This window comes from Diabrotica virgifera, chromosome 7 (assembly GCF_917563875.1).
Source record: "Diabrotica virgifera virgifera chromosome 7, PGI_DIABVI_V3a".
In the NCBI taxonomy this organism is placed as follows: Eukaryota; Metazoa; Arthropoda; class Insecta; order Coleoptera; family Chrysomelidae; genus Diabrotica; species Diabrotica virgifera.
This window is the reverse complement of record NC_065449.1, coordinates 231,580,655-231,598,144: the sequence shown is the minus strand read 5'-3', so window position 1 is coordinate 231,598,144 and position 17,490 is coordinate 231,580,655. Positions and strand designations below refer to the sequence as shown.

Here is a 17,490-nt window from a genome sequence, read left to right as displayed (position 1 = left end):
CTTCGAGCAAGCGTTGGGGAACTACAGGAAGGCGTATTAGTCAACGGAGTAAGCCTAAACAACATTAGAGATGCCGATGAAGCTGTAGTGTTTGCAGATAGTCTAGATAGTTTGCAAAGAATGACGTCGGGCATATCAGATATAAGTAGAGAACACGGACTTAATATAAATACCAAAAAAAAGAATGTGTGTGTACTTTGTACGCACGTAAGAAGTTATACTTCTATTATATGATTTTTTTAAAATAAATATACTTTAAACAGTTTGTTTTAATTTTTTTTAAACACCAAACTAATTTTGTGCTTACCGCTTTCAAAAAAATAAAAAAAGTATAGGATTGCACTGGATTCGAACTCAAGACCTGTCGATCTATGGCCGAATGCTATACCAAATACGCTACGAGGACTGTGTCTGTATGGGTTCGAACGTAGCTAATGACAATTCACGGTAACAAACAGACAAGGTGATGTATAATAAAATATACAATAAAATGTTTTAATAATACTCATCTTATTCCTGAGGAAGATAAATCCAAAGATACAAAAGTTATAATAAATATATTTACTAAAAACACTAATATATTCTTTTCACACCTTTTCTTGCACTGATATATTTATACATAACTAGAAAGATTTAGCAACTAAACGCCATACTGTCTGCGTGCGCAGGCGCGCAATATTATGAAATTTGACTCTCAATCGCGCCTAAAGAAGTATAACTTCAAAAAACAAAGTACATGGTAGTAGGTAAGTGCGAAATATTACATGCACAACTTTTGGTTAACCAACAACCAATTGACAGGGTGGAGAGCTGCACATACGTAGATACCAACATTAACAGCCAGTGGGACCACTCAAGTGAAATAAAACAACACGTAGGAAAAGCGAGACCAGCGATCATAATAATGCTCTTTTCAGAAGTTACGATTTACTACTTGGTACCAAAATCTCTATCATCAGATGCAATGTATTTTGTACGTTATTATACGGGGTAGAGGCCTGGACACTTTCCGAAGCTTCTTTAAGACAACTCAAGGCATTCGAGGCGTGGTGTTACAGACGCATTTTAAGAATTTCGTGGGTGGATCATGTGACTAATGTTGAGGTCCTACGTATAAAATTGGCAGGCATGGCATTGTAGGAATGCGAGATTATTAACACAATCAAAAAGCGCAAACTAGAATTTCTAGGCCATGTTATGAGGAATGAACAGAGATATGGCTTGTTGCAACTCATTCTTCAAGGCAAGGTATTTGGAAAGAGAGGACCTGGGAGAAGAAGAATATCTTGGCTTCAAAACCTGAGAAAGTGGTTTAATACATCGAAAACCGGACTATTCCGAATAGCAGCCAGCAAAGTTAAGATAGCCATGCTAATCGCCAACGTCCGGAATAGATAGGCACCGTAAGAAAAAGAAGAATGTTTGCTTCCAAATCGGTTCGATATCATTCCTAATTTGTGCATTTCGATTGCCTGCAGATAAGTTAGGGGTGGTTTACCTGTATATAAGGTTAAGTCGATGATCCGATGATCGATGATCCGATTTATATCCATAATGTCCTGACTTTTCTTGTTGGTAAAGGTGGGTTCATTACCTTTATTATTTAATATGAACTCTTCTAAAATTACTTATTTCGCTCTTCTATTTATCTTTGAGGGGTGGAACATTTTACGGGAGGCCTACGTTCAGCAATGGACAAATATAGGATAATTTGTGAGTCGATTCTCTATCTTTCACCCTTATTTTTATTAAACTGTTGATCATAAAAACTATTACGTATTTTTCAGAATGTGATTGTTTTTACACGAGTCTACGCAACTATCTTGATAGGAACACTACTACTAAGTAAGTATATATTTCTTATTCTATATTTTAGATTATCTCTATAATGTTAATAAATAGATACGATACAGACCGTTTAGTTTTCAGTTAGATATACGCACTATATATAAATGACAACACTGCTTCCCCGCTGCCCACCTAATGTCGCGTCGGTTCAGTCAGCCATTCGTCATTCTACTGTGGTAATGCAACTCATTCTCATAATCAATGTTGCCGATTTTAGCGCTTCCTTCATTGGGGTATATCTAATCAAACACTAAACAGTCTGTATATTTATATTGCTAGGAGATTAATTATATTTTCAACAATAGTTCGATCAACTGATTTATTTTAGTAAACAATTTCGGCCAAGAATGGGAAGTAGGCGAAATAAAGTCGGTAATGGCTTATAAAGCAGGAAGTAAACATGAAATCAACGGGACGGTATCATTAAAAATAGCTTTGAGAGGAATTAACGTTACTTTAAAAGCTGACGTTGATCCGACTGGTCCATTGAAAAATGAAACAATAGATTATAATGAAAGATTCGAATGGATATGGGATCAGGGAAGATTTGGATTTGGACCATACGGTAAGCCATGTTTTATATTATTGATCAAATTTGTTTTCTTTCTTATATCTTTGAGAATTGCGGTTTTTGCTTTAAAGTTTTTCATAATTTTATATTGTAATGAAATACAATCCGGCAAACGAGTGCTGGCGGGTGACCTTCTCGTACTGTGTATTTTCGAGCAAGGTCGCGCGCCAGATCTCGCTTGTCGGATTGTACTATTGAATTTATTAACTAATGAAAAGCTGTTCAATAAATTTTGCGGTTCGATAGGAAAAACACAATTTTATGGTTTGAAATACACTTTATTATTACGTATAGTCTCCCTGAACATCAATACACTTGTTCCAACGAGATTTCAATTTAGGAATTCCATCGCTGAAGTGAGAATCAGGAAGGGTTACAAAATACGCTTCCACAGCTCTTATGACTTCATCATTTGATGAAAAACGCTTTCAGGCATGATTTTTTTATGTATTGAAAATACATAAAAGACACAAAAGCAAGACTCTATAAAGCAGCAATTAGACCTATTCGCGGTGTGCAAGTACTTGGAGGGGATACGAGAAACGATCGTGCCCGAATAGCGTAGAAATCTTGCAACTTTCTTAAATAATTCATATTGTCAATTGAAATGGTCAAATTGACGTATATTTTATACCTACTGTCATTGAAGAAGAAAAATTATATGTTGCTCACAATATTGATATGATATGCAATTATTATATAAAAGTATATTTAATTAATTGTATTTTGCTTGCAGTGCTACATTTTAATAACTAATTTTATTTACTACATACCACTGTTTACCTTTTAATAACATAACCTAAATCTTATTTTTTTTTCTTATAATTTTTTTTGGGCTACAGTCTTGACAATTATCCAGCAACCAGGATCAATATGATTGGTCAATATAATTAAAAGTGCGAAAAAAGTTGCCGAGCTGTGAAACCAGGTGTCGCTTTTCCGAACTTGCACGGTCCCAATGTTGACATACACATCATCCAACCAATTGTCCACTGCTGGACATAGGTCTCCCCCAATTGTTTCCACACTTCACGGTTTTGTGCTGATTTTTGCCAGTTTTTACTAATCCGCCTGATATCATCTGTCCATCGTGTAGGCGGCCTTCCTCTACTTCGTTTATCTTCTCTTGGTCTCCACTCCATCAGCCTTCGTGCCCATCTTGAATCTTTCAGCCTGGCGACGTGTCCTGCCCAGTTCCATTTGAGCCTGGTGATACGTTCTACAACATCTGCGATACCGGTTGTTTGTCTGAGATCTTCATTTCTTATTTTATCCCGTAGAGTTACGCCCAGCATGGATCTTTCCATGCGCCTTTGAGCAACCCGCATTTTCGACGCTGTTGCCTTGGTTAGAGTCAGTGTCTCTGATCCATATGTCATTACCGGTAGCACACATTGGTCAAACACTTGTCTTTTTAAACCGATCGGTATACTGCTCCTAAATATGTCTCTCAGAGCTCCGTAGGCTGCCCAAGCAAGAGTTAATCTTCTTTTTATTTCGCATGTTTGGTTATCTGTGCCAATTTTAATTTCATGACCCAAGTAAATGTACTTTTCCACTAGTTCTACTTCTTGTTCGCGTATAATCAGCTGTCCGCTAGGAATCAGATTAGTCATAAATTTAGTTTTAGAAAAGTTCATTTTCAGGCATATTTTCCAGCAGATAGCGTCTAACTCATTTAGCATTTTCTCGTGACATACACGGCGGAGACAAATCTGGCACATCTAAAACGAGACGACTACTAGAAACAACAGAGATGAAAATACTTCGACGAATATCAGGGAAAAGTCTGTTAGATAGGGAGAGAAGCGAAAACATAAGAAGATCATGCAATGTAGAAGATATAAATGGATGAGTGACAAAACGGAAACAGGAGTGGAACGAACAAATTAGTAGAATGACAGAGGATAGTATAGTACGAATAGCACGAGATAAGTCACCAAATGGACGAAGAAGTATTGGCAGACCAAGAAAAAGATGGTGCGATAATTTAAACAATTTAGGAGGCTAATATTGAAGAAGAAACAGGCTTTAAAGCCTACATACAAAAAGGAAGAAGAAGAAGAAAATAATGGGGCCAAATCTGGTGAATACGGTGGACGCTCGTACAATTCAAACTTTAATTTATTGATTTTAGTCATTGTTAAAATGCTCATATGACACGGTGCATTGTTCTATTGAAAAAAGAATTATTTTCCTCTACAAACCGGGTCTTTTTTCACGAATTGTTTCATTTAGCTGGTCTAAAAGGTTACAATAATATTTCAAATATATTGTTTTACCAGTTAGTAATCCATAAAAAAAATTTATTTTGCGTCTCAAAAAACGGATGCTAACACCTTTTTGGCCGATTTCTGGATACGAACTCGTTTTGGAGCCGATGAACCGGGTCCACACCACTCCTTAGCCTCTTGTTTTGATTCAGAATTATGATAATAGACCCGAATCGTACCCATAGTGATGAATCAAAACACAAAATCACATATTGTTATGTTAGTGAATGCTGCACCTATTGTGAACACAGCTTTCTGAAAGCCAATATTTCAATTAAAATATTGGTGGTTGCACCATGGCCGCTTTATCCATTAGGCAATATAGGCCTTTGCCTAGCAAATTATGAGAGGGCGGCAAAAATACTGTACAAAAAATGAAGGGTGGCTACTAGAGAATTGTCTAGGGCGTCAATTGACCTAAATGCGGCCCTGGTTTCCACTGCGCGACAACATGCCTAGAGCTTCTACTAAATCTTTTTAAGTCGCTCGACGATTTTACAATACTTACCTATATTCTATATTTACCAATATTCCTGTATTTTTTTTCTAGGATTTCTGGTATTGTTACTGTTTTTAGACCTTGTTGACGTGGATCGTCTTCGATCATTCGATCTCTGGTCGAATGCTGTACCAATGACGCTACGAAGGCATTGTTTTTACGGTTTCTCCGACATTTTGAAAAATCACGGTAACAAATAGACGAAGTGAAGTATTAAATATAAAAATGTTTTAATAATACATATTACCTTACTCCCGAGGAAGACAAATCCAAAGACACAAAAATTATAATAAATATATTTACTAAAACACTAATATAATTTTTCCACACCTTTTTTTGCACTGATACATACATAACTTAAAAGATTTAGCAACGAATAACATACTGTCTCTGTGCGCATGCCCGCAGTATAATAAAAATTCACTCTCTATCGCACCTAAAGAAGTATAACTTCAAAAAACATGCTAGTAGCAACGCCCTCTCTTATCGAACCGCAAAACTTATTGACCAACTTTATCTACACTAAGCATCAAAATTAAAGCACCAACTTAAAAATGTGACATTTTTTATGTCTTGTATTTCCTAAACCTGTTGCCCGATTTTAGTAATTTTTTTAATATGTTATAGCTTAATTCTTCAAGAATATCGATGTAATAATATTATTGCTAACCAGTTTAAAAAATATAAAAAAATAAAAAAAAAATATGAATCGCCCAGGAATTGAACCCGCGTCATTCCAATCTCAGGGCTAACGCATTACCCACTACTCCAGCGAGGCCCTAGGGATTGACATGTAAGTTTCGGATATAATTACACAACACGGCGACATATAGTGTAAAAATGTTATGCTTACATAATATTTTATTATTTTACTACAAAGAAACACAAATCCAAAAACACAAGAATTATAATAAATACAGTAGAACCCCGCAAATCCGAACTAATTGGGGGGACAGCCTGTTCTGATTCCGAAAAGTTCGGATTATCCGAAAGTTAGCCTAAGAAGCTAACGAAGATATGATTTTTAAAAGATTTGGACTGCCACCGATCCCTTTGTGAAACTCTATCCGCACGTTTATGCCTCCAATATTCTAAAGCTGAAAAATATTTAGATCACTGAAATATTAAATCGCTAACGCCAGTAGTTTTGTTTCGTCACGGGACATGGGAATTCGGCCATGTAAATGATTCATTTAATTTGTAATCTGGATATTGATTACACTATGTTTCTCATGTTTCTTATCTTTTTCAATGTTTTCGTTCATAGTATACCATGGAAAATGTGTATTATGCACAGTCCTTTATTGATTGTGTTTAGTCTAACTCGACGCTTTTATTCACCCATTAGTGTTCCAGTGTTTAATACTGTAGCTAGCATCTTACGTAATTATTTTCTCACATAATAAACATGTTTTTAAATTTTTATTTTGAATTTTTAAAATTTTTTTCACTTTCCGTTGGTTCGGATTTGCCGAAAGTTCGGATTTGCGGGGTTCGGATTTGCGGGGTTCTACTGTAATACATTTCCTAAAAACACTAATATATTCTTTTAATGACTTATTTGCACGGTTACAGATATATACATACCTATCTTGAAAGATTAGCAATGAACTACATACTGTCAGAACTACATACTGTCAGTGTGAGCAGGCGCGCAGATTTATGTACAATTTTACCATCAATCGATTCGCCGCTAAAGAAGAATATCTTCAAAAACACATTATCATTGTGACACCCGGCATACAATGACACTTACCTGTTTAGCAATAATATTATTACATCAATATTCTTGAATAATAAAGCTATAATATATTAAAAAAATCACTCAAATCGGACAACAGGTTTATGAAATACGAGACATAAAAAATGTCCCATTTTTATGGTGGTGCGTCAATTTTGATGTGTATTACCGTTGTGTACCGTTAGTGTATTACCGTTGATTGATAAATATACAGAGGTATATGTATCAATCAACGCTATTAACTTGTTGTGAACGAGCAGGTCGTCTAATCGCACCGTTTCTTTATCTTTGTTTAGTAAATACTTAAAGTGATTTTGTTTTTAGCCGGTTTATTGCAACGAGAGTTCAGAGAGGCCCAATACAGAGGAGCACCACTACCTATCATTTGGGTTGTAGATTATTTTGTAATAGATGGAGAAGGTCAGCGTTTTGGACGATTTTATAGGACGGCAGGATGGTATACGCACCAATTGATGTGGACAGCGTTTCCTTGTTGGATCTTATCCACGATTTTGTTCAGATCAGGTATGTATGTTCAGATCAGCTATCTACTAATATCTACCGTCCGTAATGTAAAGACATACTTTCAAACAAGTAAACCACGTGCTTTGTGATGAGTCATAGGATGCCAAAGGCCATATCCTGACGGTTTTTTATCAATTTTGTAACTGTAACATATTTTGTTAACATTTAAGGGTTTTTACCCATGTATTTTTGGTGGTTCAGCATGTGATTTGCCTGTAACAGCACTGATGATGATTTGTATAGGTCTAAAACGTTATGTGATAGATGTGCCCCTTTTAAGGGTTTTTAATAAATATACCTACCTTTTATAAAGAATTTTTTCATTAATTGTTTTTATTTATTTTTAGTCATTCGATATGGAGCATATTTCCTTGGATTATGCGGTGGCTTGCAGTTGTTGGGAAACCTTATTTATTTAGTTGTACGTAATCCTTTCCCGGTTGTTATACCGTTTGAAGAAGAAACCTTAACTACTCATTTTGGGTTTAATTATTGGTGTACCTTTGTTCTAGGTAAGTTCTAACTGAATTCATATCTAATCTTATAAAATCCTAATGTGACAAGTCACGCAGTCTTAGTCCAGAGAAATAAGATTTTTCTCGTGGCACATCCCCCTCCAGGCCGAAACCAAATTTTTTGAGTAGTATGGACATCTATATTAATAACCTTTATGTTTCCTGCAGTCAATTTTGATGATATACATAGTTATAAACAAATGAAGATCAAAAAACGGTAAATTTTCGCTTTTTTCGTCTCTAACCAAAAAGTTAAGCATTTTAAACAAATTTGAGAGTAAAAAACTCATAAATCGTCTAAAAAAATTCAATATGGCGTTCACTGAATATGTCTATCCTTATTGGTTGCTTAGAAAATTGCAAAATAAATCATAAATTTTGAATTTTTATAAATATTCATTTATGTAAAAATTAACTTAGAACCTTTAGTCCTGTCGCCAGGGGGGGTACAACGGCCTCCTTAATTCAGATGGACTTACCCAAGTTTTTTTATATATTTTCACCCGTAGAACACGAATTTTTTGGGTAATAGTTGATCCGGATGTCGATAAGATTGTTATAAACAAAGAACTTGAGGAATTACATAGCAGTGATTTTTCCCAAAACAAAACATTTTTTTGTATTTTTTTGGGTGATTCTCAGCAAAAAATGGTCCTACAAGTTTTTTCGTAGGTTGCATAGTTTTCGAGATAAACGCGATTGAACTTTCAAAAAATCGAAAAAGTGGAATTTTTGAACCGGAATAACTTTTGATTAAAAAATAAAATAGCAATTCTGCTTACTGCATTTGAAAGTTAAAGTCAAATTCTATCAGTTTTGATTATTTGCATTGCTAAAAATTAAGTTTTTATTTGTTAAACAAAGCTATAAACACATAGTGTTTCCCGTGTCCAATGCATGCGCTTTAATGTACGTAATATACGTAGAAATTCTGTATGCGCGCCTACTCGTTCGATTTCAAATTAGAAATGCATTGGAAACATCATTCAATCACTATGTCGTGTTTATAGCTTTGTTTAACAATAAAAAAATAAATTTTTAGCAATGAAAATAATCAAAACCGATAGAATTTGACTTGAACTTTTAAATGTGGTAAGCAGAATTGCTACTTTATTTTTCAATCAAAAATTATTCGGGTTCAAAAATTGCAATTTTTCGATTTTTTGAAAGATCAACCGCGTTTATGTCGAAAACTATGCATCCTACGAAAAAACTTGTAAAAACATTTTTTGCTTAGAATGACCCAAAAAATACAAAAAAAGTTTTGTTTTGCGAAAAATCGCTGTTATGTGATTCCTCAAGTTCTTTGTTTATAACAATCTTATCGACATCCGGATCGACTGTTACTGTTACCCAAAAAATTAGTGTTCTATGGGTCAAAATACATAAAGAAAACTTGGGTAGGTCCATCTGAATTAAGGAGGCCGTTGTACCCCTACTGACGACAGGACTACTTCTTATTACACGAATTGTTGAGACTTCTGGTGCTTAAATTATATTTTAAATTTCAAAGCAATTTGTCAAATAGTTTAATAGTTATTTATGATATAAGTGTTAAAAGTACGATTTTAAGGCACGCATGTGAAAGTTTGTACACATGAGTGCCTTAAAAATGTACTTTTTAACACGTATATCATACAATATTTTTTCTACAAACGTTATAAATTTATAAAATACAATATTTTGTTAATTGCTGAAACCATAAAACCTATGAGCGGTAAAAGGTAGAACTGGTTGTGTACACTAGAGGGGAATGTCTAAAAATTCTTAGCGAAAATATTATACCGTTACATAAGCTTGTTTTTTCTACAAACGTGTTAAAAATGCAATAATACAGTTTAAATTAAATTTTAAAAAACCTTTTAAACCACCTTTTTCAAATTGCACAAGTTGTACATTGTACAAACGCGTCATAGAAAACGGGCACCCTAAAAAATGGGTAATTTTTGAAGTCGCGTATCTCCTAAACCTGTTGCCCGATTTAAGTGATTTTTTGAATATATTTGTGTGGCTATTTAATACATCATACTTCATGTACTGTTAGCTTCACCATGCTTTTAGGCACTTTGAATGCAAGAATGTTTTGTTCTCACCAATTCTTTTTTTATTTTAGGTTTAATTTGTGTTATCTTGGCCTGCGTTATAGTGTATATGGATATGTATCATGATGAAATTATATACAGCTTCTTTGGCGTTAATCCTCTCAACAGTTACGACGAAGTAGTGTACTTAAGTAAGTATAACGATTATAAATAAAATGTATAAATAAATATAAATAAATAAATAATCATTTCGTTGCAAAACGACACCAAAAGCCGTCTTATATTTCACTTAATTCTAAATCCTGACACACTACTTTGCGCCGTGTAATTTGGGTTGCCTATATGAACTTGAATGGGCGAAATAGGCATATAAAATAATAAAGTTTTGTTGTATTAACCACTTTAAAAATTCACATTGTAAGGCATGAATGAATAAAATATGTAGTACCTTTTTTGTAGATGTATTTAAAAATGCAACTGAAAAGTTATTACTATAAAGAGTGATCTGTAGGTACCTATAACTGTGGCTAGGATTGAGTTAAATAAAACAATTAGATATAAAAAATGGGTCTACCCCACGGTTCTTAGACATTACTACGGTGGCCTAAATCGACTAACCAATGAACATTAAGGGTGAGATTACGTCACGAGAGTTTACTGTCATTTGAATCGTAATATGATTTTTTTCGAATCCTGAGAAAACCAAGTATTTTAGAAAAATTTAAACGCAGGATGCAAGATTACATTATTACCGAGGGCAGAAAGCCCCTTAGAATAAACAAGCAGATTCTATTGAATGAAATATTTGAAATTAAATATCACACTTCTCTTTTATTTTCAGCCCTGTAACTTATTAAAATAAACATTATAGAAGTTTTCAGGGACTTTCAGCCCTCGGTAATAATGTAGTCTTTCATTCTGAGTTTAAATTTTTCAAAAATATTTATTAGTTTTCTCAGGATTCGAAAAAAATGAATACAATTAAAACACATTGAGAATTTTGACATGCGTCAAAGTTTTGCATTAACTCAATGTAAAATTCTGAACTATTGAATTCCAGCTTCCCTAATAATTATTTTACATCAAAAGACATTAGAAACTATTTGAAGAGGATTGAAATCTGTATTGGAAATAACTGTTAAAATTGGTCTAAATACGTAATTAAACATATTCCAAAATTTTGTAAAAATGTAATACATTTTAGTTTTCAGCCCAAACTTAGGCCACACACAATGCAATAATGTTTACATTTTTGAATTGTCAATATTTTTATTTTATCATCTACTGTTTAAAAACAATACAGTTGATAAGATACCCTCAGTTGCGGAGAAAGGATTAATAATAAAGATTTTTTTTATTCAGTCAATGGTGTGAGCACTGTCAGTTAAATAGTAACGTGTGGCCTTACTTTTACACGCATACCTATTGTGGCAAATGTATCATATTTTTCAAAATTTTGGAATGCATTTAAATCGTAGAAAATTTTTAACTTTTGATTTTAATACAGATTTTAATTCTCTACAAATATTCTCTCATGATTTTTGATGTAGAATAATTAGGGAAGCAGGAATTCAACAATTCAGAACTTTACATTGAGTTTCCTATGGCCCTTTTTACGATTCGCCACCCGGTATAAGATAAAATGTGTACTATTTTTCTTATTATTTCATAATAACACAAATAATACACATATATACACAATAACACACATTCAATGGTCGAAAATAATTTAAAAATATGGGAATGTAAACTCTTGTGACGTAAAGTCAAAAATATAAGTCTCCCCACCACCGTCGGAAAAGACAACCGTAATAAAGTCTAATAACCGTGGGTCTACCCCAAAATCCCGACAGCCAAAATCCCGACAGCCACAATCCCGACGGCCAAAATCCCGACACGCCAGAATCCCGACAGGCCAAAATCCCGACAGGCCAGAATCCCGACAGGTTTGATAAGTTTCTTTTTAACATATAGGTAATTACATTTATTTCTTGGTTTTTATTTATGGGCATCTGCTTTTTATTTGTTGTTGCTAAACAAAAGTATTTTGTATTAAAAGTATTAAACAAAAGTCGGATTTTTTACTTATATGAGGATTGTTGCATGTCGGGATTTTGGCCTGTCGGGATTCTGGCGTGTCGGTGTTTTGGCCGTCGGGATTTCGGCTATCGGGATTTTGGCTGTCGGGATTTTGGGCGGCACCGATAAAAAATTACAAATTTTAGTAAATTTGGGAAAGTATCATAAATAGGTACAAATACCAATGTTAAAACGTATTTAAATACCAAGTACTTAAATACTAAAAATGGACCCAAGTTTTGGGTAAATTTTTATCTTAATCATTCACGCTTTTTGTACATTTCATATTTTTAACTTGGTATTGGAGGTAATGGGCCGTATTTCAAAATTTAAATACTTATTTGTAGGTATTTAAATACTTTAAACTTTAGAGCATTTAAATACCAAGTACTTATTTATAATTATAGAGTATTTAAATACTTGGCACTTGGCATTTAAATACTTACTCTGAAGTTCAAAGTTTTAAATACATATAGTCCGTCCGCTATAACTTTTCCCATGCGGTACGATTCATTTTCAATCAAATTAAGTCAAAACATAAATTGAAACGAACGTCGATGTGTATTGTCCTTTTCATGAGCATTTTTCAGTGCGTAACAAATGATAGGAAAAAGGGTAAGTCCGTGATAATACACATTTATGACATTTATTCTAACATGACATTTTAGTTAAATCTGACAGTTGTCACATTTTATTTTCAATTTGGAATAAAAACAAATCAAATGTGTTTCTTGCATTTATAAAATGGTATTTTCTTTGATTTGTATAGTCTTATAAATTATACAGATTGTATTTGCAATATTATTATCTAATTAAAAAAAATTATTTTTTTTATTATGGCGCCATCTATCGACAACTAGAATAACTAGAATAAATGTCTGTATCAAGGACGTGCCTTTTTTTCTGTCACATACAATTTAATGCGTTAGAAAGAAATCGAAAAACTGTGACGCACTGAAAGATGATCATGAGAAAAAGAATATATACATTTTGTATACTGTACCCATATTATATATACACACATCGGCGTACGTTTCACTTTCTGTTTTGACTTAATTTGATTGAAAATGAATCGTACCGCATGGGAAAAGTTATAGCGGACGGACTATACTTACAAAAAGTATTTAAGTACATCAGCTCTGATACCAAGTTAAAATTATAAAATGTCCAAAAAGAGTGGATTATTAAGAAAAAAATTACCCAAAAACTTTCCCAAATTTAATAAAATTTGTGATTTTTTTTTATATCTAATCGTTTTATTTTAGTCAAGCCACAAGTATAGGTACATATCACTCTTTATAATAATAACTTTTCAGTTTCATTTTTAAATACATATACAAAAAGGTACTTTACATATTTGATTCATTCATGTCTTACAATGTACATTTTTAAAGGGGTGTTAATACAGCAAAATTTATTATTTACATGCCCATTTCGCCGATTCAAGTTCATATAGGCAACTCAAATTACACGGCACAAAATAGTCTGTCAGGATTTAGACAGAATTTTATATTTCAGTTCGTTCAGAGAGCGCCATGAACACTCTAACCGGTTTCAAACATTTTTAGGTTATCATCAGATAATGTATATATGACTTTCTCTGAATCAACTAAAGCATATCGGGCTGTTAATATCATTTTAGTTATAAATCGCAATGAAATAACGTAACAGGGGTGTCTTAGCGACATCTGCTAAAAGCAAGCGAAAATTTTACTTTAATAAAATATAAAATAACATCAATATTAAACTTTATTGGGACCATTTTGTTCCTCCATCTTCGACATGTAAATGAAGTAGTACCGGCATCTATTTCTTTAATCTCTTTGGTCCTTTGTACAGTGTGTGTTATATGATAAATATGTTATGTGTTAATTTTGCCATCACTCCTATTAAACAAATGTCAGGACATTCTACTAGGATACCTTACTGATTTGACGAAACGCCCCTGATAATTCTCTAGGAGCGAAAGTATACTTGGGCAAGATTTAAAAAACTAGGTGCTCGATATCTGTATTTCCATAAATTTCATATATTCGAGCATTCAACCCTCTCGTTATGTTTTATGTTATTTCCATGATTGTTTTCTCGGAAACTTAGGTTTCTTTAAATATTATATTTAATGACACATAATCGTTATTTTAATGTCCCAATAATAATAATGTTTCTTTACAGCTAAGGAAGAGCGGAAAGATTTGAGGCGACATCAAACGATTAAACACAACAGATCTATGACGAAATCCGGCGACATTCCATTGGTTGAAATGGAAGCTGCTCCACCGGTTGAAGCTGAGGATGATGATGACGATGTGGAGTATATTCCTGTATATTTAAAAAGAAAGACTGTTGTACTGGCACCAACTATTAATCGTGGTAACAAACCAAACAGACATAGAATGCCATTGCCTCCTCCCTCTACCAGCAATGCTTCATAGTTGGGATAAGATAAAAATTAATCACAACAGAATATTTAACTTCTCACTCGTAAAATGTGCTTAAACTTTTTTTTTGTAGAATTCTTATACTAAATATATACTTTTCGCTTCAAATGCTTTTCTTTTTATTACTAGTAAGTATAGATGAAGAAAGATACAGAGTGGGCCAAGGAAAAGAGTCCACCTCGATATTTGGTCGATTTTTGATCTAAGGGGGACACATTTTTACGGTACACACATCTGTGATTTGTCAACCCCTCCCTTCCACTTCCCCACCCCTTATTTTTAAATAGGTAATAGGGGTCGTGTGCTGCCTCATTTGAAAGGTTATTCAATTCTCTATTCAATAATGTAAACATTAACATAATTAAATGAAATAAAATAAATTTCGACCAAGAGTCAGGATTCTGTTAACCGAGATACGATAGTATCAAGCGGCGCCGCTAGGAGGAGCTTCTCCAACAATGCGTCTCAGAATACTTTAACAACACTTGGTCATTTTGTACTCTAAACCGAGTAAAGCATGAAAAAGAAAAAGAAAATAATCGTTTTCGTTTTGATTCAATTCGAGTCTCTTGCCATCATCTGACACAGTGTTTCTGGGTCTCTACCCTTTATCAAAGAGGCTATTGCAAGTAGACTGAATTGAATCAACTCGAGACGAAGAAGAACTGCATCTATTAAAATATCTGCAGTATATTGTGGTTAGACTGTCCTCTAACGGGGAATGACAAAATAAATAAAATAAATTTCGACCAAGAGTCAGGATTCTGTTAACCTAGATACGATAGTATCAAGCGGCGCCGCTAGGAGGAGCTTCTCCAACAATGCGTCTCAGAATACTTTTTTGCAGATATTTTCTGCAGATATTTTAATAGATGCAGTTCTTCTTCGTCTCGAGTTGATTCAATTCAGTCTACTTGCAATAGCCTCTTTGATAAAGGGTAGAGACCCAGAAACACTGTGTCAGAGGGTGGCAAGAGACTCGAATTGAATCAAAACGAAAACGATTATTTTCTTTTTTTTTTTTCATGCTTTACTCGGTTTAGAGTACAAAATGACCAAGTGTTGTTAAAGTATTCTGAGACGCATTGTTGGAGAAGCTCCTCCTAGCGGCGCCGCTTGATACTATCGTATCTCGGTTAACAGAATCCTGACTCTTGGTCGAAATTTATTTTATTTATTCTGTCATTCCCCGTTAGAGGACAGTCTAACCACAATATACTGCAGATATTTTAATAGATGCAGTTCTTCGTCTCGAGTTGATTCAATTCAGTCTACTTGCAATAGCCTCTTTGATAAAGGGTAGAGACCCAGAAACACTGTGTCAGAGGATGGCAAGAGACTCGAATTGAATCAAAACGAAAACGATTATTTTCTTTTTCATTAACATAATTATTTATTACGGGTTGTCCAAGAAAAAAATATTTTAATTAAATTAATTGACACAAAAGGAAGAATGTATGTAATTTATTTAATTCAAAATACATTCTACTGCTGTCACAAAACAGAAAAAAAATGTTTTTTGATAAATAAACATTGCTTTTCGCTTAATTTTAATGTTCAAGCTGCCACCCATCTCACCCTTGGTAGGTTGAATATTGAATTTAAGCGAAAAACAATATTTATTTGTCAAATAAACATTTTTCTCTGTTTTCTGTCAGTTGTAGAATGTATTTTGAAATAAATTGCATACATTCTCCTTTTTCTGTCAATTAATTTAATTCAAAATAATTTTTCTTGGACACCCTATATAAATAATTATGTCAATGTTAATATTACTGAATAGATAATTGAATAACCTTTCAAATGAGGTTGCACACGACCCCTATTCCGTATTTAAAAATAAGGGGTGGGGGAAATGAAAGGTAGGGAGTTGACAAATCACAGATGTATGTACCGTAAAAATGTGTTCTCCTTAGATCAAAAATCGACCTGTTTCTTCATTTCCTTAAAATCTAATAAATATGGCCAAATATCGAGGTGGACTCTTTTCTTTGGCCCACTCTGTATAACATTATTTTACATTTTGAATTATCATTGGTGAATGAATCTAACTATCCATTGAAACCTGACTTACCAAAATATATTGTTGCACTTACATTTGAACCACAATATGAATAGACGTTGAGATACGTCAAACTTTTCTAAAAATTCGAAAAAACTTTAATTTCGCGTAAGAATGGGGACAATATTTAGATAATATTTGTTTTGCGTTGACTAGGACTAGATGGTAGTAGTAGACTTTCCTGATCTGAATTCGGCTTGGTATTCTCCTATTGGGACCGTGTAAGTTCGGAAAAGCGACACCTGGTTTCTACGCTCTGCACTTTTATTCGCACTATTAATTATATTGGCCAATCATATGGTCCTGGTTACTGTATAATTGTCAAGGCCATAGTCCAAAAAAATAATAAGAAGAAAAAATAAGATTTAGATTATGTTATTAAAACGGAAACAATTGTATGTAGTAAATAAAATTAGTTATTAAAATGCCGTACTGCAAGCAAAATAAAACTAATTAAATTTACCTTTATATAATAATTGCATATCATATCAATATTGTGGAGCAATATATAATTTTTGTCCTTCAATGACAATAGGTATGAAATGTACGTCAATTTGACAATTTCAATTGACAATATGAAATATTTAAGAAAGTTGCAATATTTCTCCGCTATTCGCGCACGATCGTTTCGCGTATCCCTTCCAAGTACTTGCACACCGCGAATAATGTGCTCTGTGATGTAGAGTGACTCAATAATCTCATGTTTATGATGCTCACTAAAGAACTTATAGCTCACACAGTCAGGATATACCTTTGTCGTTTTTGTAGCTGAATTTGTCTCCCTTCTTGTAGATTGGGCATGTACGGTATGCGGTAAAATAAACAGTACTGAAATGCGTATGCCTCAATTGTATGTGTCATACGCTGAAACGTGCTGAGTCGTTTCAGAACGTCGTC

The 17,490-nt window shown here is 33.7% G+C and overlaps 1 protein-coding gene across 1 annotated transcript in view; it reads left to right on the top strand.

Annotated features, from left to right (window-relative positions):
• The window catches only part of LOC114327262 (dual oxidase maturation factor 1), a 30,275-nt gene extending 15,636 nt beyond the window's left edge, over nt 1-14,639 (top strand). The window contains exons 2-7 of the mRNA XM_028275806.2: nt 1,788-1,845; nt 2,177-2,413; nt 7,257-7,457; nt 7,805-7,969; nt 10,086-10,205; nt 14,266-14,639. Coding sequence (XP_028131607.1) covers nt 1,788-1,845; nt 2,177-2,413; nt 7,257-7,457; nt 7,805-7,969; nt 10,086-10,205; nt 14,266-14,525 — 1,041 coding nt within the window. The 3' untranslated portion in view covers nt 14,526-14,639. The remainder of the gene's footprint in view (nt 1-1,787; nt 1,846-2,176; nt 2,414-7,256; nt 7,458-7,804; nt 7,970-10,085; nt 10,206-14,265) is intronic.
• The last annotated feature ends 2,851 nt before the right edge of the window (nt 14,640-17,490 follow it).